Source organism: Mirounga leonina, unplaced genomic scaffold, assembly GCF_011800145.1.
Source record: "Mirounga leonina isolate KUSES-001 unplaced genomic scaffold, KU_Mleo_1.0 Mir_126, whole genome shotgun sequence".
In the NCBI taxonomy this organism is placed as follows: Eukaryota; Metazoa; Chordata; class Mammalia; order Carnivora; family Phocidae; genus Mirounga; species Mirounga leonina.
In genome coordinates this window covers 22,230,289-22,252,660 of record NW_023270314.1, presented here as the reverse complement: position 1 = coordinate 22,252,660, position 22,372 = coordinate 22,230,289, and the positions used below count along the sequence as shown (strand labels likewise).

At 47.1% G+C, this 22,372-nt stretch overlaps 2 protein-coding genes across 2 annotated transcripts; one reads left to right on the top strand and one right to left on the bottom strand.

Annotated features, from left to right (window-relative positions):
* Positions 1–4,022: 4,022 nt before the first annotated feature.
* On the top strand, positions 4,023–6,431 carry SPRYD4 (SPRY domain containing 4). Its single transcript, XM_035002361.1, has 2 exons — positions 4,023–4,536; positions 4,852–6,431. Exons 1-2 carry the CDS (start codon positions 4,401–4,403, stop codon positions 5,388–5,390), a joined length of 675 nt encoding a protein of 224 aa, XP_034858252.1. The 5' UTR covers positions 4,023–4,400; the 3' UTR covers positions 5,391–6,431.
* Positions 6,432–6,506: 75 nt separating this feature from the next.
* Positions 6,507–20,349, bottom strand: GLS2 (glutaminase 2). The gene is made up of 18 exons (XM_035002363.1): positions 20,118–20,349; positions 15,218–15,317; positions 14,654–14,775; positions 13,910–14,039; positions 13,293–13,372; positions 13,043–13,206; positions 12,767–12,825; positions 11,037–11,069; positions 10,697–10,755; positions 10,138–10,204; positions 9,935–9,985; positions 9,536–9,712; positions 8,753–8,884; positions 8,547–8,639; positions 8,288–8,349; positions 7,709–7,785; positions 7,212–7,275; positions 6,507–7,074 (listed from the first exon to the last, which is right to left on the bottom strand). Exons 1-18 carry the CDS (start codon positions 20,297–20,299, stop codon positions 6,918–6,920), a joined length of 1,809 nt encoding a protein of 602 aa, XP_034858254.1. The 5' UTR covers positions 20,300–20,349; the 3' UTR covers positions 6,507–6,917.
* Between the last annotated feature and the right edge of the window lie 2,023 nt (positions 20,350–22,372).

Here is a 22,372-nt window from a genome sequence, read left to right as displayed (position 1 = left end):
CTGGGACCATGACCTGAGCCGAAGGCAGACACTTAACGACTAAGCCACCCAGGCGCCCCGGTTGCCAAAATTTTAAATTCTAGATTCTTCCCCTTTCTTTCTCCTGGGCTTGAGTAAGCATACAAACATTTTTGAATTGTTTTTTCTACTAAGAACTATGGCAGTGGAGAAAAGGGGAAAAGGGATTTGTAAAATAACAAACTTGGAGTAGTTACAAAGTTACTTCAAGTATTAACCACTTGTATAGTGATCATCCTGGAGTCTCATTTGTCTCTACACTAGACTGAGTTACCTCTTGATTACTAACAATCAGCCTTCTAAACTCTTTATATTCCTGGGGCTAGGGATCCTAAATTTACTATACCCCCTTCAATAAAGAAGGCTCCATTTCTCAGTCTCTAAGAGGTGCCATAGGAAGCATAATCCATAATATTAGGGAGCAAGTACATCTATAAATCTCAGGGAATCTGCAGGCAGAGCTATTTGTCTTGTCTCATTTCTCCACAGTGGGTCTCATGTGATTACCATAGCCACCTCTGACGTTATCCAGGACCAGTTTACTACCTCTCTAAAGCTACTCCACAGCCAGCCCATATTATCAAGACCTAAAGAATAACCTAGGTCTGAGTTCCATAAAAATATCTAACTTGCTGATCTTACAGGATTGTATGAGGATCAAATGAGATATACCCAGGCAATACACACATGTTAAGTTAGCTGCCTTCAAATGTAAATGAAGTGACTCATGAACTAATCAGATATAAACATAATTTATGATTATCAAGTATTGAACATCCTCTCTGGCAACTACAATATACGGTGAATCGAGATATGTTCCTGAGGGGCTGGGTGAACATCTATCTCTGTATCCACCACGTGGAATCTCTATCCTAGCCCCATATTCAGAATGCCAGATCAGCATGTAACCCAGCTCCATTGTGTGGACAGTTTCATAGGACAAAGGCCCTAGCATAGCACAAGCCAGCCTAGCAGCCCCTTTGGCTAGCTCCTGAGGGCCCCCTTTCTCTCTCTTTCTCTGGTTATGCTTTGCTGACTGCTGACTTCCTGGCAAAGTCCAGAACAATCACCAAGCTCTGAGTGCATCATCCCTCTCCCATCTATAGTTAAGGGCTCCAATTAGCACTTGGATCAGGTGAGAACCTCCACATGTTAGAAATGGGGTAATCTAAGAAATAGAGTGAAAACAGACTGACCCATCCTGTACTTGCCTCCTTCTCCCCTGCTCTTCCTAGGGAGTCAGATATAACCCCAAGCCAGACAAATCAATGTTCACTATGGTTAGAACCTGTTCTGCGTACTTAACAGTATATGTGTTATCTCAGATACTGGTTTTCACTAGGATCGTACTGTCAGTTTATTCTCTACCTATTCAGCTGACAGCCTCTCTTTGGATGACTTCGCCTATTCCACTCTCCCTCAAATGTATATCCACATATTTACAGAACATTTTCACCTGTGTGTCCCGTAGACACCTCAAGTACAGCCTGTCTGAAACAGAATGATCTTCCCCCATTAAAACATGCTTTTCCTGGGGCGCCCGGGTGGCTCAATTGTTAAGCATCTGCCTTTGGCTCAGGTCATGATCCCAGGATCCTGGGATCCAGCCCCACATCGGGGTCCCTGCTCAGTGGGAACCTGCTTCTCCCTATCCCACTCCCCCTGCTTGTGTTTCTGTTCTCGCTCTCTCTCTCTGTCAAATAAATAAAAATAAAAATCTTAAAAACACACACACACAAAAAAAACCCTGCATGCTTTTCTTTTGTATCCCCTCATTAAATCAGAAACCTATGAATCAGCTTTGACTCCTTTCCCCTATCCTCTCACTCTCACCTAACCAGTCACAAAAACTCTATCAATTCTACCTCTTAGATGGCTTAACCCACACCATCTCTCACCTGAGGACTCTAGTGGCTTCAGACCCCATTTGACCCTGTTTCTGGTCTCATTCCCTCCAATTCATTCTCCATGTTGCTATCAGTTTTATCTTTATAAAAGTGCCCATAGGGGCACTTGGGTGGCTCAGTTGGTTAAGCAACTAACTTCAGCTCAGATCATGATCTTGGGGAGTCTGCTTTTCCGTCTCCCTCTTCCCCCCCCCACTCATATTCTTCCTCTCAAATAAATAAAATCTTTAATAAAATAAAAGTACCTGTAATTTGTCATCTCCTTGTGTCCCTTCAACAGTTCCTAGATGCCTGAAGGACATTCTTACTATGAAAACATGACTCTTCATAATTCAGCCTCAACTTTTCCAACCTTCTCTGTATCTCCTCAGCATGAGGCCCTGACAATTTTGTGCTTCTTGTGGCTCCCAAATACCTCATTCTATTTCATTACCCAGTGCTTTAGCAGAAGTTGTTCCCTATACCTTGAATGTCTTTTCCCCTTTTGTCTGTCAAATGAAACTCTATCACTTCTTAATTATTATGCATGGAAATGTTAAGAATTAATTACTTTAAGACAAAACCAGAGAGGGAGACAAACCATAAGAGACTCTTAATCTCAGGAAACAAACTGAGGGTTGCTGGAGTGGAGGGGTGGGAGGGATGGGATGGCTGGGTGATGGACATTGGGGAGGGTATGTATCATGGTGAGCGCTGTGAATTGTGTAAGACTCATGAATCACAGACCTGTACCCCTGAAACAAATAATATATTATATGTTAATAAAAAAAATTAAAAAAAAGAATTAATTACTTGTATATTAGCAACAAGGTAGGTAAATCATCTGAATGATGAAGGTGAGTTTATCAGGTGGATGGTCAGTCTGCAAAAGTGAAATAATACAAGAGATGACAGGCAAAACTCTATTTCCTGAGTGGGAATAAAGTAACAGAGGTATGTCTAAGTGACAGTGTGAGGAATGTGCAGTGATTGCTTTAGCTCTCACACCTAGGATGGAACCTAGGAGAAAAACTACAGAAACAGAACCCAGGAACTTTCCTCTCATTACCACCAAGATGCAAAGTATTGACAGAGCATAACTTTTCTGAAGGAAATCTGTCCTCCACGCCTTTGCTCCTGTACTTAAGAGTAACAGAAACCACTCTTCTCACACATTAGGCAGGTTGTAAAGGCTGGACCGGGCTGACCCCTACTGGGCAATAAGCCAGCCACTGCACTCCAAGAACATGGGCACAAAACTTTCTCCCTTCATGCTCATTCATTTAATTCAAAAACAACAGTACAGGGCATCTGAGCGGCTCAGTTGTTAAGCGTATGCCTTGGGCTCAGGTCTTGATCTCAGGGTTCTGGGATAGAGTCCCACCTCCAGCTCCCTGCTCAGTGGGAAGCCTGCTTCTCCCTCTCCCTCCCTCCCCCTTGTTTGTGTTCCCTCTCTCACTGCGTCTCTCTGTGTCAAATAAATAAATAAAATCTTAAAACAAAAACATAGTACATTTACTCTGTGCTCAGCGGGGAGTCGCCTTCTCCCATTGCCCCTCCCCCCGCTCATGCTCTCTCTCTCAAATATATAAAATCTTAAAATAAAAACACCTAATAGGTGAGATATGTAGTTGCCTCTTTAAACGTCCCCTCCTCGCAGCGCTGGGGAGAATGAGGAGTCCAGTTAGAAGGCTAATGCAATAGTCCAGGGAAGAAATAATGTGATTGGGGTTCAAGGACAATCAGATATGTGAGATGAGGGAGACAAAGAAGTCAAGGACTTCCAGGTTTCTGGCCTGGGCAGCTGGTTGGTTATGGGTTGCAGTTCACAGAAGTCAGGGAACCTACGCAGTGGAGGAAGCTTGTGTAGGAAGACAAAGTAAGTTTTAGAACAAAGTAAGTTTTAGACATGTTAAGTTTGAGGTGACTGGCTGGCGGGGTGAGTGGGGGGAAGGGAACATCCAGGCAGAAATGTCTAATAGGATGTTGGATATACAAATCTGCAAATCAGCAAAGAAATAAACGGTAGAGATTTTGAGTCCTTCTCCAATAACCCTGAAAATACAAAACCAACATTTACAGTATTTACACATTATTATTTATTAAAACAACCTGCCAAGTTGTATTCTAAGTTATTCTCTCATTTAATTTTTAGCAACGTCTAAAGGTTATTGTTTTTGTTTACAAATGAAAACACTAAGCCTCGGAGAAGTTAAGGGATTTGCCCAAAGTCACACAGCGGAGCTGGGCTCGAATTCGATTGTTGCTTGATTCTAAAATCTATACTTTTGATATCTTGCTACACCATCTTTTTAAAGGTCCTACTTGGTAAAAACGTGAGCAGTATTCCCCTCAGGAAAAAAACTACCAACCACGGGCAGACCTAGAGCAGAACTCACTAAAATGGCGGCTCCCCGACTGGGCGCTGGCTCTCTTACGTCATCATAGTGCGCGGCGGTCGCTCGCGCACCACGTCGGAAAGGAGCAGGAGGGCAGATGGCGAGGTCTCAGGCGGGGGGGCCGTGCCCCGTTTATCCCCGGCGCAAGATGGCGCTGCCTTTTGTACGTTCGCTCTGCCTGTGCCGCTGGGGAGCCAAACGACTGGGGGTTGCCGCAGCCGAAGCCCGCAGAGGTAAAATTATTTCCTCTTACTCTCTTTTATCTCCAAAATGGTTTCCGTTATTCCCGGGAGCCCTTTTGGGTCATTTCCCCTCCCGCTCTGCGTTGGTCTTGAGAGTCCAAACATGGGGCACGATCTTTTTTTTTTTTTTTTTTATCCCCAGGCGTCCCCAGTCCGAAGGCCCATATTAAAGTGTCCCACTCTTGCCCGCGTGACATTCTGACTCTTTCCCGTGTACTCGTGAACTCCTGACTGCCTTTCAGATCGTAATGTGTATGTATCACTTCTAACCCCCGTCATCATTCAATCTCTTTGCTCTGCTCGCAGCCATCAGCTTCAAACTGGAAGAAAAAACCGCCCACAGCAGCCTGGCGCTCTTCAAAGGTGACACAGGTGTCAAATATGGCATAGTGGGATTGGAGCCCACCAAGTTGGCCCTGAATGTGGAGCGCTTCCGGGAGTGGGCAGTGGTCCTGGCAGACACGGCTGTCACCAGTGGCAGGCACTACTGGGAGGTGACAGTGAAACGTTCCCACCAGTTCCGGATAGGAGTGGCAGATGTGGACATGTCCCGGGATAGTTGCATCGGTGTGGACGATCGTTCCTGGGTGTTCACCTATGCCCAGCGCAGGTGGCACACCATGTTGGCCAACGAAAAAGCCCCTATTGAGGGCATCGGGCAGCCAGAGAAGGTGGGGCTACTGCTGGAGTATGAGGCCCAGAAGCTGAGCCTGGTGGATGTGAGCAGGGTCGCTGTGGTCCACACGCTACAGACAGATTTCCGAGGTCCAGTGGTACCTGCCTTTGCCCTTTGGGATGGAGAGCTGCTGACCCACTCAGGGCTTGAGGTGCCTGAAGGCCTCTAGTGTGTCCCTCACTGGAGTCCCTAATCATGCTCTTGGCCATTCTCCTCTGAAAGTGTCTGAAACCTTTTAATTTTGCCACCAAGCAATCTCTAATTCTCGAAATGCAGTGTTGGGCCCTCTGTGCAATATCTAAGTCTTCTCTCCCATACCCTGTGAAAGCTGGGCATACAGCCACCCTTCCCCTCCCGCAAACTACTGCCAATTTCCTAAGCTATCATGAGTGTACTTTGCCTGACTGGCTTCCTTTAGTCGCTCTGCCTCCCTGTGCCCGGACCTTTCTCAGACTGCATTCAGTCCTGGGGTATTAGCTTTCAACTTTGTTTGAATTATTCATCACTGTGATACCTCTGCCTCCCTTTGCCCCCATGTAATTTTTTTCCCCCTTGGGACTCTAGGATCTCTCCAGAGTAAATCCTTTCTACCTCTGGCTGGAGGAGTGGTGCAATGACTTGGCCCTTTCTCTCTATAGCAATAGAGTCTGGGCTCTGGCTCCCTCAGGAAGTGCTTTACTGTGTCTGAATGAAACAGAGCCCTCCTTCCCCAGTACCTCAGTGCCAGACTCTCAGCCCCACACTGCTGCAGCTATCACCACCCAGAGTCCATCTGCCTTAATCTGCACACCTCTGACATTTGGTCAATCTGTTATAATCACTGGGCCAGTTACAGCCATGCCCAAAGGAGACAAGATAGTTTTGCCACAGTTGGAACTTCCAGAGCAAGGAGGGAGGCCTGAGGTCTTGCACAATCCATTGTTGGGCCTGCTCAGTCCCAAACCCTCACGTATTACCACCCCGCTCCCCTACCCAACCTGACCTCTGGCAGCAGAATACAGTTAACCTATAGTAATATTTAGGGTTGAGGAAAATGTGGTGGGATGAGTATGTACGTGAAATAGGTATTCTCCGGCTCTGCCTGACCTTGTGGTTCCCTCCTATTCTACCTTTGATGGCAATGCAGCTAGATACCCCTAGGGGAGAGGGAGAAGGACTGGGTTTAACAAAAATAATAATTTGTGTAATTAAAGTTTATTTGAGCACAAAATACTTTCTCTGTCTATAAAATCAGCAGTAGCAGCGGTACTTTCCAGCCAACGAGGGCAGACCTGTCCAGACTATTAAAGCCTGGTACGTGGCTGTCCCACTTCCTTTGTGGATATACCTGTGCATGGTGGCTAGAGCCCCTTTACCAGAGTATCTCTGTCTCTCTCATGATGGTTTCTTTAGGGAGAAGGAGAGGGGACCTGGGTGAAGACCTGGGATGATTTTGAGTGGGCCAAACCATTAGGCTGTACCTCGAAGAAGCTCGTCGTCTCCATGGATTGCTCTACTGCATGTGTCCACCAAGGCACTTCTCTATACTCTGTCTGCCAAGGGAATGGGGTATTTTCACTCTCACAGAAAGCAGTGGCCTAAGTCTTGGTCCCCACTGAAGCAGTGTGGCTCTCCATAGCATGTTTGGTGGTTATGGATTAAGTGTGTGGCCAGCTCGTGCTTTTCCTCGAGCAGGGACCGTGTGCATGTCCCATGCTCACACCATGCTCTCTAAGTTCTCTTTGGACAGGGCCTCAGCCTCTGCCTCGGCCTGAGTCTCCGATGGTGTGTAGGAGTCCTGGTAATCCTGAAGCAGTTTCACCACCTCCAGGTGGTTGAACTGCACAGCATCATCCAGGGGAATGTTGCCCCACCTAAAAGGAACGAAGACCGTGATCGGGCAAAGAAGACATCCCCAGTGCTATGGTTATATACATGACTGGTGGCAGGAGGGTGGTGGTAGAGAAGCTGCTGCCCAAGCCCCACCCCCTTTTAGCTTAATCTTACTTACCTGTCCTTGACAAAAGGATTCACTTTGCAAGCTTCAATCAGGAATTTAACAACTTCGATGTGTCCTAGGAATATGAGCAGAAGGAACATGAGATGGTACAGATCCTCAACCTTTTGGTGTTAACATTAGTACAGACCTTGGCAGGTGGAGTCTGAACCAAGAGGGGAGGGGGAAAGGCCTCTTCCCATTTTGCTCCCTGTGGCACCCAATAATAGTTGGCCTGCAAACTGCAGGGCATCTGGACAAAACTAGTTGCAGCCCCTGTAACCTTAAGGGCATATACAACGGGGAGTACTCTTGGTAGAAAGGAAGGGGTCTTGGGGGTGCCTGGCTGGCTTAGTTGGTAGAGCATGCAACTCTTGATCTCAGGGTTGTGAGTTTGAGTCCCATGTTGGGAGTAGAGTTTACTTAAAAAAAAAAAAAGCATAAAATATTTTTAAAAAGGAAAAAGAAAGGGTCTTAAGATCTGTTTCCCCTTTTATTTAACCTTCAGATACCTTCAGCTGCAGCAACATGCAGGGCTGTGCGGGAGTCATAGTCTTTCTGTTCCATGTCCATGGCTGACAAGGCAAACCTGAGGGTAGTGGAAAGCAGCTGGAGTTACCCAGATCAGCCTAGAATCACTAGTGTCTTTTCTGAAGTGGGGTTCCAGACTGGATGGGTTCCAGAAAAAGGAAAACAGCTTGCTAAGATGTGTAGACCCTGCATAATCATGTTCTATATCCAGATGCCAGATGAGACTTACTCCCAAATCAGACAGGGGTGTGATGCTTCCAGAAACATCACCGCCTACCCGTGGTAGATGCCCAGTACATGTTTGTTGATGTTGGTGATCTACTTGAGGCAGAGTCCTTACTTACCTCCTAGGACTCTGCTCTTAACACCCCGGTTAATCATAACATGGCTGCCATTATTTAAATTCTTATCACAAGGCAGTCACTGTACTTAAAATAATCTCATTTAAATGCAGTCTGTATCCATTCTATCTGGCTCTAAAGCTGAAGCACTTAACTATTTTGCTGTGTTGACTCCTAATGAGATCTCTGACCAGGAGGATTTTACTGTTTATTTGGTACCTTCGAAGGGCTGAGACATCTCCACTATAGGCAGCAAATAACAGGTTCACCACAGTCTTGTTCTGGAAAACAAATACCCACCTGAGATTGACTGTGACTTTGAGCTCACCCATGCCCAGCTCTGCCCTGTGACCCTTCTCCAAAGATGCGTAGCCAAGGGTATTGCTAAAGCATTAATGGAATGTTCTATTCTGAAATATATATATATATTGTTTCCTATTCTGAAATATTCTTACAAGCCACCTGGGGTTTTCCTTACCCGAACTTCTCCCCCTTCACGCCGTGGGTCTAACTTGCGAGCACAGTGCCTCAGGTTATCGTAGTTGTGGAAATTGAAGAGAGACACCAACTTCTAGAATGGTAAACCAAAGAGATTGTTTACTTACTCTCTCTACTTAGTAGGAGCTCAAAGTTGTTTCATTTACTCATTTAAAACCATTAAGACCCTTCTGCAAAGTAACTCACCTGGCAGAAGCTGATGCCCCTATGGCTGTTCCCTAGTTTGTCCAATGGAGGTGACAGACACATCATTCCCATTACATTGGGTACCACTAGGAGGATGGCTCCTGACACAGCTGACTTGGCTGGCAGGCCCACCTTGGGGATAAAGTTGAGACTGAGGATGAGCTAGAGGTGCCCTCAAGTCTAGATTAATAAGTTAGTCTATCCCAAATGACTGCACAGGCAAAGTCATGTCCATCTCAACCTCCTGGCTTGTTACTTAGCTTCTTTTCTTACTCCTCTCCTGTCCTGTCCCCCTTAAACTCATGGCTTCACTAAGTAATACTTGTTGAGGGTCTATGCTGTGCCTGATGCTGCCCTAGAACTAGGACGGTCTCTTTTGACTTCATCCCGGTGGTAGGAGATAGATGATCAAGAGACAAAAAGAATCATAGCTTATGAGAAAACATGGGAGGAAAGAAGCAGGGTGCTGTGACAGAGAATGCAGTGGGAGGGGGTGCCTACCGGAGGCAGGATGGTAGTAAAGCCTCTCTGAGGAAGTGACCTCTACACTGAGGCCTAGAGGAGAAGTGCCAGGAACATGAAGGGTGGCAGAAGTGGGGTTCAGAAGCTGCAACATCACGTATTGATGTGTTTGAGGGATGCAGTGTGTTTGACAAACTCCCCGAAGGACTCTCAGCCTAACTGCCTGGCTGGAAGTTAGTGACGGGGAGGCAGGAAGAAGCCTGTCCTCACTTTTTGGCTCTGGACCAGTGGCAAACGGATGGCAGGGCCAGAAGCACTCACATGGAAGGCAAACTGGCCTGAGAAGTCGTACATGCCGCAGGAGTGCATGAGGCTGAGGGTGTTGCGCACTGCTTCAGCGCTCAGTACACTCTCTCCTGTGATGGGGCAGATCCCGCCGTTGGCCAGGGTGGCTGCCATGACACTGCCTGACTCACAGGTCACCTCCACGGAGCACAGCTATGGAGACAAGGCAGAGGTGAGGGTGCAGTGTGGATCATGAGCACTGTGTTCTTGGGAGCAGAGCCACGTTCTTAGCATCTTGATCTTTCAAAAAGTTCCCCTGGTGTTTCTGAAGGACACCAGAACCCCTGGAGAGGAGCATCCCTCTTGTGGATCAGAGCAAGGATGGCAGTCTGTCCTGTTCCCTTGGCCCTGAGCTGAACAGCAGTGTTTGCTCACCTGGAAATAGAGATCAAGAGCAGCCATCATGTCCTCCCCCTTAGGAAAACACTGTAAGGAAGAAGAAGGGAGAGCATTTCTTTTCAGACCATCAGCAGACCCTGTCACACTGCCAGGATCTCAACCGAAGTCCCCAACCCCATGTGCCCTTCTACCAGCTGCAGAATTCCCAGGGACTTTCTCTAGCAGCCTTTCCCAGTTACCTTCTTTTCCTTTAGATAATAGCCGATGGCATAATTCCGATCCCCGGTTTCCTTCTCTGACTGGAATCTGAAGCAAACACCCAATTTAGTACTTGACATTTGAGGGGTGGGTATAAGGAGAAGGGGAAAAAATACCTTCCCTAAGAGAGACAGAACTAGATCACACATGTCAAACTGACTTCTCACGGTAATCCTGGAGGAAACTTCTGACCCTGAGCAAGCACTGGCCATAGCTTTATTGTAAAGTGTAAAAAAGAAATCCCCAAACCCAAAATTGTCTAGTCATCTAGTTTGGAAAAACTGATGAGGTTTTTGGCTTTGAGAGGCTTGGCAAGAAAGGGCTTAGGGATAAAGCCTCATACTGCCTCTCTAAATACTAAATAGAAATGGAACAAATTCTTTTACAAAGTAAACAAATGTCAATGAATGGGTTCAGAGGAAGCTGGGTGGCCAAAACTCCCCTGCATTTCTTCCTCTTAAGATTCTTTCATCCCCCTTCTCTATCGCACATGCACCTATTCCACAATGTATTCAGCCAATCCTGCAAACGGGGCCTTACGTGGCATTGCTGAAACCCATGTATTCGTTCCCAGCCATTTTGTTCAGATACTGTAACACCTAAAAGAGAAAAAGCGGCATGAAAGGCATCACGTGGGTGAGGAACCCTACTCAACACATACTAGCCTGACTAACCCTTCTGAACTCCTAAGTCCTTATCCCAGCAGGGACACAGGAGGCTTTCCCTCTGAGGCCACGGATTCCCACGCCTCTGGAAATAAGGCTTCTAGTATGGGCTGGTGCACTATCAAAGTGGGGTTAGAGCCAGGCACTGGGGCAGCTGGAGGGGACAACATGCCATGGAGAAAAGCAGCCAGGGGCTGAGTAGCAAGGGAACTTACAAAATCAAACTTCTCTGCTTTGTTACAGTCCATCTGCAAAGAGAGAAAGAAAAAGAGAGAGGGAGGGAGAGAGAGAGAGAGAGATCAGCATTCCAAGCCTAGGATGATGACAGGGAAGTGTCAGGAGGACTTAGTGGAGTTTAATGTCTTTTTTTTTTTTTTTAAAGATTTTATTTATTTATTTGACAGAGAGAGACACAGTGAGAGAGGGAACACAAGCAGGGGGAGTGGGAGAGGGAGAAGCAGGCTTCCTGCAGAGCAGGGAGCCCGATGCAGGGCTCGATCCCAGGACTCTGGGATCATGACCTGAGCCGAAGGCAGACGCTTAATGACTGAGCCACCCAGGTGCCCCTGGAGTTTAATGTCTTATACTGGTTTTGCTACTGGGAATATTTTACATTTTACAATGACTTTTTTTTTTTTTTACAACTGAGATTTTTTTTTTGTATGCCTGCATATCTAGTGATCTTAAAAACCAAACCATTTAGATTTTATTATCAAGTAATGAGTACAGATAACTTCACCCCATCCGTGAGTCTTACCCATCTGAGTCTCACTTCCAATTCCATTCTCAATCCCAGACCTCATCCCTGACTCTCACTTCCATTCTCCTGATTCCAGTCCTGTCCCCAAGCCCCACTCCTATTCCTGATCCCCATCCTCATCCCTTACAGCCCAGGCTGGAGCCATACTCTATCGTATCCCTGACTCCTAGAGCCATCTCCAACTGGACTGACAGGAATGGTATGAGAGGTGTGTTGCATATAATATTGTTATATCAATGAGCGCCTGGGTGGCTCAGATGGTTAAGCGTCTGCCTTCGGCTCAGGTCATGATCTCAGGGTCCTGGGATAGAGTCCCACCTCCAGCTCCCTGCTCAGTGGGAAGCCTGCTTCTCCCTCTGCCTCTCTCTCTCTCTCTAATGAATAAATAAATAAAATCTTTAAAAAAATATTGTTATATCAATATATTGATAACTGAAGTAAAGCTGAAGATTTTAGCTGAGAGTCAGGTCCAAAAGTCCTGCTTAGATGGGAATAGGATGAGGCAGGTGCAGGTTACAGGGCTGTAGACAGAGCTATCCCAGAGCAAGGGGAGAGCCTGAGCCTGGTCTCCCACCCCACCCCCACCACACCCCATTGCTTCCTACACATGTCAACCACAGTGTCAACACCATAGGGACTCTGACACCTAAGTCCCTTGGGGGAGGGTTCCTAACACCACCTTCCTCAGGAGGGGTTGTGATTGGCTCTGGAGTGTTGCTGCCCACACTGTTCTCAGGTTCTTGCTCAAGCCCTGGGAGACCTACAGCTGACAGGCCAGCCTGATACCCTTGCTCAAGGCCAACTCACAGTTTCAGGTGACGTGAATAGCTGCCCTGGCCTGGCCATTCACCCTTCTTTCTGTGTCTCTCACCCAGAAGTGGCCAATCAGTGCCCAACAGTCCTGTCCTCCCCCTGTATCTGGCATGTGGCCCTTTGTCCTAGGCAGGGGTCAAGACCTGCTCACTTCTCTAAGGGCCAGGAAGCTCTGTGCTCCAGACTCATGGGTGGGGGCAGAGGTACAGTTCCTTTTACTCACATCTTCAACATAGGTGGGTCCTTGCTGTGCCCTCACTGCCTCCTGGGGACCCTCAAGTCAACCCCCTGAAGAGCTGGGTAGATACGAGGAATATAGGAACAAGGAAGTTTAGAGAACAGTACCTACCATAAGGCTAGGATGGCACTGACCTTGATCAGGGAGCTCACGACAATGGCGCCAGCATTGACCATGGGGTTATGGGGGATTCCTGGGGAAATACAAACCACCCAGTCTTATTAGCTGCTGTGCAAAGCCTCCTTTACAGTCCACCCACTCCGCAGGCTAGACAAGAAGGATTTCTTTGCCGGGGAGGATGAAATGACAGAGCTAATGAGGAAGGTCAGGGAAATAAACAGGGCGGCAGGGATAGGTGGGAATAAGAAGGGGGAGAGCTGTGAGTCTGGCTGAGCTCTGGTGGTGCTCACCTTCCTCATTGAGGGAGAGCTTGTTGTAGCGTAGGCCACTGGGCTCCTTGCCCACAAACTTGTGCACGTAGTCAGTGCCTAGGGTGCTGATGGAGATGGCATAGGTGAGGGGCTTCACACAGGACTGCAGGCAGAAGGGAATCTTTGTGTGGCCCACGGAGTGCCTGGAGGCAGACAGGTGCGGCAAAAGGGGTCAGCCTATGTTCTGCACCTGTGCCCCGCCTCCCCTTCCTCTCTCCCAGCATCTCACCGCTGACCATCCACAGTGCACAGGGAGACGCCCCACAGGTCTGGATTGGACTTGGCCAGCTGAGGGATATAGGCCGCCACCTGGGCACGAGTGGGGACAGAGAACAGACAGAACAGAGATATGGATGTAGAGAGGGGGAACAGAGCTGAGGTTCAGGGTCAGGAGAATCTTTTAGATAAAAGTGAAAATTCTGTCTTCTGCAGGGCAAAGGGTTCCCTCCTGCCCGTTTTTTTCCAGGGACACCCAAGCCTTAAGTCCAAGAAGGCCTTATCTTTCTGTAGCCCTATTCCTATAGAGATGGCACTAAAGCCTATGGAAGGTAAAAAGAGGAGAATTCTGGGGTCAGCTTCCCTTTTTGGGTCTTGGGCTTAATTACTCTATAGGTCTCTTTCAAAGTTCTATTGAATCCTTTATGCTAATTGTCCCCTTCGAAACTTTGGATTCCCTCATCTGCTCCAGAAATTACATGTATAGAAATATATAAAGCCCCTGTCCCCATTTTTAGAGGTTCTGTTTCTCATCTCTCAATCACGGATTCCCAGCCCCAGGAAATTTCCAAGAAGCAAGGTATATCTGGCCCAGAGCCCTTGCCCCTCCCCTAGTCCCCTTGCCCTCACTTTGCCTCCAGTGAGCTCTTTGGCATCCTCAAAGATGCGATCCACATGGCTCGTGAACTCCTCAAAATCAGGAATGACAAACTTCTTTCGGAATGCCTGGGTCAGGAGCACAATGTTGCTGCTCACACACCTGGATCCCAGACACGATTGGGTTAGGGGGCTGGAGAGATGCAGCTGTGACTCACTCCGGAGCCATGGAAGTTTGGGAATAAGGAAAGTGCGAGTGGTCATTAGGTTTGGGACCAACAGCTGTATGACCTTCGGCATGTCACTTTATCTTTCTGGGTCTCAAGTTTCTTTTGCCTCTAAAATGAGGGGTTGTAATGATGTGGAAAGATAGCTCAAGACACAGTGTCTTGGGATATGAGAAAAAAATAAATACCCAAATAATATGTGTAGTGGGTCACCTTAATATTTTAAAAATCCTAAATCATATATTTACATATATTCCTATATGTACATAAATGTATAGGACATTATCTAGAAGATACACACTAATTTGTTAACAATGTTTACCTCTGGGAAAAGGGACTGGGGTTGGGGAGACAGGGAAAGGAGAACATGTATTTCTATATTGTTTGCACTTTTATAATGAGTAAATGAACATTCATATGTTACTTGTATAATAAATAAGTAATACAGTGAGGGGCTGGACTATCCAATCCCCAAGAGCCCTCCCTGCTGTTATAGTCTATGTCCACAGAACAGTTTTGAGAATGGTGCCCTTGATTCTGGGGCCCTCACTTTTGGAAGAGATCTCGGTCCAAGAGGCCACCACTGCTGGACTCTCGAACCATGCGGCGCATCTGGCTCATGCAGTCCCGGAGCCGGGGATCTGATGTCTGCAGTCCAGTGGCCTTCAGTGCCTTTAGGGGAAAGAAGAAGCCTGGTAAGTTCAACTACAAGGAAAGCAATGCAATCCTAATATTCTTTCCCAGTGGATAACAATGAGCTCAACCCCAGCTACCACAACAGATGGAACAAATGGGTTTGCAGAGTAGAAAAGGAGGGAATGGTGCAGCTTTGAAGGCTAATAAGGGTTTCCTGCCCTTTTTCCATCACGGCAGCTGGTTTCTGAACCCCTTGGGGCCAAGTCTCAAACCAAGAATGTAGGTTGAATCAGATGGTTTAATCTTCCCAGCCTGGAGCAGAGATGGGATTGCCTATGAGCCTAGAATCTACTGCCATCTACTATTTTTCACCCTCATGAAGCAACCCATTAGCAGCCCTACACTTGTCCTGCCCTCCTTTTCCCGCTTTGCGAGATCCTGAGGGCTCAGCATTCTGAGCAGATAGAGGAGAACTTACAGTAGTGAACTTGTGGATAGGAATTCGTTCCTGTCCTTCAGCAATAGTGTAGAAGAGCAGATCACCCAGGCGGGATAGCATGCCACTCTCTGAGGAGTCACTAGGGGCAGAGATAGGGAAGGAGGATAGAAACGTGAGAACTGCTCCCTGCTTCTCCTAGAACATGGCCTTATAAATACGTAGGTGTCCCTGGGGTGCCTGGGTGGCTCAGTCGGTTATGTGTCTGCCTTCGGCTCAGGTCATGAGGTCTTGAGGTCAGGCTCCCTGCTCAGCAGGGAGCTTGCTTCTCCCTCTGCCCCTCCCCCCACTCCTATTCTCTCTCTCACTCGCTGTCTGAAATAAATAAATAAAATCTTTAAAACAAACAAAGGTAGGTAGGTGTCCTCACTCTACCTTACTCAGCCCTCCTGCCTGAATCATCTGATCTCTCCCTAAACCTCCAACTTTCACATCTTTTCTGGGAAGTCTTAAATCTTACTCTCTAGCTTTCTTTTGTTCCTAACCTTCAGACCTTTATTTCTAGCTGCCTTCTAGACACTTCCATTTCTAGATGTCTCATAGGCACCGCCGACTCAAAATGTCCAAACCTGACATTATCTTGCCTCCCTCCCTCTGCTCCTCCTCCTGTGCTCATTTGGGTTAATAGTGGTATCATTCACCCAGGTGCCAAGCTGGAAACATGGAATCATTTAGAAAATTCTCATACCTTCCATCCATGTTCAGTTGGTACCCCACATTATGGTAACTACCATAATGTCTCTCAAATCCACCCTCTTTTCTTCCCCTGTGCCAGCATGGTATAGTAGAAAGTACCAGAATTTGCCCCTTAAAAGCTATGTGACCTTAATAGGGATAGTAAGTCAGGTTATTTAATCTTGCTGAACCTGCTTCCTCATCTGTAAAATAAGGGTAATAATGTCTATTTTACATGGGTGAAGTAGGCTTAATTAACATAACATTTTGTGAAAAAGTCTTTCACAAAGTAAATGCTCCGTAAATCATGCTTCTTTATCATCAGTCCACATTGTCTGTTCCCTAACTGCTACTACACTCCCTCGACTTCCAACCCATCTTCCACAATGTGCCAGTTCTTTCTAAAACTCAAATATAATTTCTCTACTCAAAACCTCTGTTAGCTCCCCAGTGCCTACAAAATAAGTTCTTATTTCTTGGTATGGCATTTAAGGCTCTTTAAAACCTGCCAACAGGGGCACCTGGGTGGCTCAGTTGGTTAAGCGTTGGACTCTTGGTTTTGGTTCAGGTTGTGATCTCCTGAGTCATGGGATTGAGCCCCGAGTCAAGCTGAGTTGGGCTCCATGCTTAGCGGGGAGTCTTCTTGAAGAGTCGCTCCCTTTGCCTCTTCCCCGACATGTACATGCTATCTCTAAAATAAGTAACTCTTAGGGGCGCCTGGGTGGCTCAGTTGGTTAAGCGACTGCCTTCGGCTCAGGTCATGATCCTGGAGTCCCAGGATCGAGTCCCGCATCGAGTCCCGCATCGGGCTCCCTGCTCGGCAGGGAGTCTGCTTCTCCCTCTGACCCTCACCCCTCTCATGCTCTCTCTCTGATTCTCTCTCTCAAATAAATAAATAAAATCTTTAAAAAAATAAAAAAAATAAGTAACTCTTAAAAAGCAAAACAAAACAAAAAAAACCACCTGCCAAACTTCCTTTCCTATTCTCCACTGTGCCCTGACACTCCAGTTATGCCAGATAATAGGTAGGTGTTCAAATGGTCCAGGCATTGTCAGGCTTCCTGGCCTTTGCTTATGCTGCAACTTCTGTATGGAATGACATTTTTCTCCTTCAGTTGGGACAGTCCTGCTCATCCTTCAAGGTCCAGGTCAAATGTACTAATTCTGTAAAGGCTTTCTCAAACTTCCCAATATTGTTTATGCTGTTGGTATGACACCACCCACCATCTTACTGACAGAAGAATCTCCCTTGCTCCACTGTTAGGTCTTTGTGGGTTTTTTTTTTTTTTTTTTTAAGTCTATATTCATTACTTTTTTTTTTTTTTTTTTAAAGATTTTATTTATTTATTCATTAGAGACAGAGAGAGAGAGGCAGAGGGAGAAGCAGGCTCCCCGCCTAGCAGGGAGCCCGATGCGGGACTCGATCCCAGGACCCTGGGATCATGACCTGAGCCGAAGGCAGACGCTTAACCATCTGAGCCACCCAGGTGCCCTATTCATTACTTTTCTAAATTAGAAGTACATTGCAAAATCAAAACAGATATGATATTTTAGGTTATAGATTAAATTCAGAATAAAAAGATGACAAAATTTCTTTTTTTTTAAAGATTTTATTTTTAAGTAATCTCTACACTCAATATGGGACTTGAACTCATGATACGGAGATCAAGAGTTGCATGCTCCATTGACTGAGCCAGCCAGGTGCCCCAAGATGTAAAAATTTCTTTTTTTAAGATATAAAGATTTCTAATTCCAATTCTTCTGTGTTTTTTTTTTTGTTTGTTTTTTTGTTTTTTTTTTGACAGAGAGAGACACAGCAAGAGAGGGAACACAAGCAGGGGGAGTGGGAGAGGGAGAAGCAGGCTTCCCGCTGAGCAGGGAGCCCGATGTGGGGCTCGATCCCAGGACCCTGGGATCATGACCTGAGCTGAAGGCAGACGCTTAACGACTGAGCCACCCAGGCGCCCCTTCTTCCGGCTTTTTTAAGGCTGTATTTCCCACACTCCCACCCATTTTGCCCATTCTCCCACCCCCTCCCTCTTTATCCATCTTTATATATCTATATATATACATCCCTCTATAAATCTTTGTCTTCCTGGGACGCCTGGGTGACTCAATCGGTTAAGCGACTGCCTTGGGCTCAGGTCATGATCCCAGGGTCCCGGGATCGAGCCCTGCATCGGGCTCCCTGTTCAGTGGGGAGCCTGCTTCTCCCTCTCCCTCTGCCCCTACCTCTGCTCCTTCTCTCTCTCTCTCTCTCTCAAATAAATAAATAAAACCTTAAAAAAAAGGAGCAGTCATTAAAATGACAATATCACACACACATATTCAATATTAAAAGCTGTTCATAAACAAAAAAGATAAGTTACCAAAGAATATGAATACTATGATCCTATTTTTGTCAAATTTTATACATACATATATAGGGTATATATGGATATATATCATGATATTAACTGGTTACCAAAGAATATGAATACTATGATCCTATTTTTGTTAAATTTTATACATACATATATAGGGTATATATGGATATAATGATATTAACTGGTTACCTCTATTATTGGGATCTTTATTTTCTTCTTGATACTCTATCTTGTTTTTTTTATAATCAGAAATGATAAAGGTAAATATTAAAAAACAAACAAGAACCTGAATAACAGGGCATTTTCTCTTTTCTGCCTTCCTTTCCCCCCTCAAATACAAGAACCCCTCCCCATCATGGTATCACACCCCCAAAGCCCATCCTCTGCCAGTGCTTTGAACTCCTTCTGCCTACGGGAACACCAGCAGTTGGTCAGAGGCAGGAGGATCAAGGTTCCCCAAAACACTTCCATCACCTGACTCCACTGGATAAGGAAGTGTGTGTGGAAGGACTCAGGGATACCGCTTGCTCCCCATCCCACAGAAAGTTTGAAGGTGAGGGAAGTTAAGGCTTTGCTCTATCCTACCATTTCTCCCATGGTGATTATTTGGGAAAAGTTGGAGTAGAGAGTAGAATGGGAGAGAGAGGGCTTATTCTTTAAAGTTTGAATGTTCCATGTTTCCTTGAGAAGAGGCTGATAGACATAAAATTAATAAGTAAATCATACCTTACTGGTCTGTTACCTGTCAGGACAGAGGTTCCAGTGGTGGTGAGACAGTGAGTGCTGTGTCTGTCTGGCTACTTTACAATGTGCATGTCTTTCTGAATGTCATCGGTACATGTCAATGACAGGGAGATGGTCCATTTTCTGGTTCCTGCTATAATAGGGCAGGGGCTACTTAGGCAGTGTCTATGTTGGCTTCTAGAAAGGACAAAATTTCCTGCTCAGCTCCGTTTGCATTTCGGAGAGAAGAGGCTCAGCCACCCAGTGTTCCTGGGTGGTGGAAGAGAGAGGTGCAGCGGCAGCCTCTGGGGCAGAATAATAGCCCAAGGGAAGCAAACCCTTTATTATTATTATATTATATTATATATATTATATTATATTATATTATATTATATTATATTATTTATTTTTAAGAGAACCCTTTAAATCAGGGAGCCCGAGCAGCACAAACAACGGCTCTGACTGGTTCTGGTTTGGGAAATCTGCGTCTTGATTTTTTCCCCATTACGACTTCCTCATTCAACAACCAATTGGAAACTACCCTTATTCTACAGATTTGAGAACCCTGACAACGCATACATCCAACACATAAGCAAACGACACACGCACATACCTGCGCACTAATACACGCGCATCACACACTACACGCCGAGGACATGCCCAAACACAGACACACCATACAGCTGGACAGACCCAAGTACACCAGGACTCGAAATAGGAGATTGTTCCCTACCCACTCATCCCCTAAAATACACCCGTGGACCTAGAAGGAGAGAGAGGGTGAGGCTGCGCGGTGCGCACACGGCCCTGCACTCAGACACGTGCACCAAGCAACCCTCCGCGCCCCTCTGTGTCCCCAGTTAAGTACGCACCTTGGACAGGCACCATCCCGAGGACCGACCTGCCCAAACGCCCTCCCGGGCAGACGGCATGTTACCGCCCGAGCGCGGCGGACCCAAAGCCCCAAATCTAAAGGAAAAGGCATCGCAGGCTAGTGAGCGAGGAGAAGAGAGGGGAGATGAGATGCGCTCTCGGGGGTAAGGGGACTCGGGGGCTGGCGAGAACGACAGTGGGAGTGCGAGGGAGCCTGTCCCCTGCCCCTGTCCCGCAAGCCTTACTGATCCTGGTGCTGCGGCTGGTGGCTGTGCGGCGTCTCCCTGCCCAGCGCCGCGGCCTCACTGAGGTGGTGCCGGACGCCCCCGCCAAGGAGAGGGCTCCGGCTCAGGTGACCCCAGCCTCCCAGCCAGCAGTGACTGCCGGCCCCGCTCAGCGCATTCTGCAGAGCCCTCATAGAGCGCATCCCCCCAGCACGCCTCCCGCTCGGCCTGAGCGCCCGAGGAGTCTGAGCGTTGGTTGGAGGGAGGGGCGGAGGAATCCCGAACGCCGCAAGGTGGGGAGAGCTCGGTGTTGGAGCGCGGCGCCTAGGATGTGGAGGGGAGGGGAGGGGCCCAGTGGGTGGGGTCGGAGCAGGGGGAGGGGTCGGTCCCTAAATGTCTCGGACCACTGCGAGATGCTCTCAATCCCCCCCAGACAGGGGATACGCGAAGAGTGGATAGGAGAGAAAATGGGGCGGAGGGCGTTTAGTGGGTGGTAAAAAAAAAAGGGGGCGGTGCCCGAAGTTGGGATGGACAACTCCTAGGTCCAATCATCGGGGAAGCAAAGACCTTGGGGGCGGAGAAAAGATGAGGCTACCCAATGAGAGCAAGGCGGTGGGCCGTCCGCGAAAGCCCTGTGAATTCCTCCGTGCCCTGGCACCTTGCGGCGGCCTTGCGTGCGGACGTTGAGGGCGGGAAAGCCGAGGCTTGGCGCTTTGCGAAGCCTGGCGAGCTCTTGGAGGACGCGGCGGCGTTAGAACGATGGAGCTGTCAGAGAGAGAGGGGAGCGGTACCTCTCGACACTCGGATAAGAGTGAGCCCTTTTTAAGAGGCCACCTAAGTGACCTTCAACGTTCGAAGGCCAGAACCGAACACAGTAACCCGCCGCGTAGAGCGGCATGGAGGTCAAATGAACGCCTAGTCTCCGGCACGCGGTATTGGTGAGTGAGGAGTCAGATGGCCGGAAAATAGCCCGACCAGAAACAGCCCCTGGGCACTTCAGGGAGGTCCGGAGGCGGTTGAAAAGGTCACCCTGGTGGTTACTAGGTTGCCTGGGTTCTCGTTTTATCTCTACCAGTTATTTGGTGGCTGTTTACGGCTTGGTGTTCTTGAGTGGGCCCTTACACATTTTATATACCTTTTTTTTTTTAAAGATTTTATTCATTTATTTATTTGACAGAGAGAGAGACAGCAAGAGAGGGAACACACGCAGGGGGAGTGGGAGAGGGAGAAGCAGGCTTCCCGCGGGGCAGGGAGCCCGATCCCCAGGACCCCGGGATCATGACCTGAGCCGAAGGCAGACGCTTAACGACTGAGCAACCCAGGTGCCCCCATTTTATATACCTTTAAGTGCTCCCAAAATTTTATTTTAATTGCTTGCCCCTGTATTCCTCACGGAAAAGAGTTTTGAAAACTAAGCACATTCAGTAATTTTATCATTTGCAACTAGGAAAACATTTATCTGTATCTTCGCAGTGCCTAACACAGCATCTTTAATAGAAACTATGTAACTATTAGCTATCATCCTAGGCTTATGGTGGATTTTATATAGTTTATCGCTCCCACTTACCAGAGACTTCAAAGTAGTTATTATTAGTCCCATTTGGCAGATGAGGAAACTAAGACTCAGAAATAGGACTTATTTGAATAAGGTAACCCAGTTGTAATTTAATACCAGAGCCAGGAATCAGACTCAAGTAAGTCTCTGACTACAAGTCTTTCTCCATCATGAAGCTCTTCCCAAAATTAACCGTTGAATTGAATTATCCCAGGAAATGACCCCATCCCTAAAGGAAGCATTTTATGTGGAAGCGTTATGGTACAGTACTGGGACTTGTCTAGAGGCTGGCTGTATCAAAACTATCTCTTTTCTTTTTTAATTTTAAATAATCTCTACACCCAACATGGGGCTCGAACTTACGACCCTGAGATCGATTTGCACACTCTACCATCACTTTTCATTTGGTGATTAAAATGAGCATCAAGGGTACCTGTGGGAGAATAAATATCAAAACCATATTCCGGTGTGTTTTGTAGCAAGGCAGTTCTCCTTTGCCTTGGTTAGGGTTAGAGGGTTTATTTGGTTTAAACCAGATAGAGTGACCTTCCTTTTGTTTTTGTTTGTTTTTCCCTCCAGCAGTCATTCCGTATCTGCCCTATCTCTTCTATTGGGACTCTCTCTAATTCAGGAACTCTAGCTTGCCCTTGGCTGCCGCCTGTGTGGCTTTGCCCAGGACTTTAAGAAAAAAAGAAAGTTCTGGCAGGCATGCCTGGGTGGC

Coding starts and splice junctions, on each gene's coding strand:
- SPRYD4 (XM_035002361.1), top strand. CDS start 4,401: ATGGCGAGGTCTCAGGCGGGGGGGCCGTGCCCCGTTTATCCCCGGCGC. Junction 4,537..4,851: donor CGCAGCCGAAGCCCGCAGAG/GTAAAATTATTT, acceptor CTCTGCTCGCAG/CCATCAGCTTCAAACTGGAA.
- GLS2 (XM_035002363.1), bottom strand. CDS start 20,299: ATGCGCTCTATGAGGGCTCTGCAGAATGCGCTGAGCGGGGCCGGCAGT. Junction 9,986..10,137: donor ATTATCTAAAGGAAAAGAAG/GTAACTGGGAAA, acceptor TCTTCCTTACAG/TGTTTTCCTAAGGGGGAGGA. Junction 8,640..8,752: donor GGGGCATCAGCTTCTGCCAG/GTGAGTTACTTT, acceptor TTACCATTCTAG/AAGTTGGTGTCTCTCTTCAA.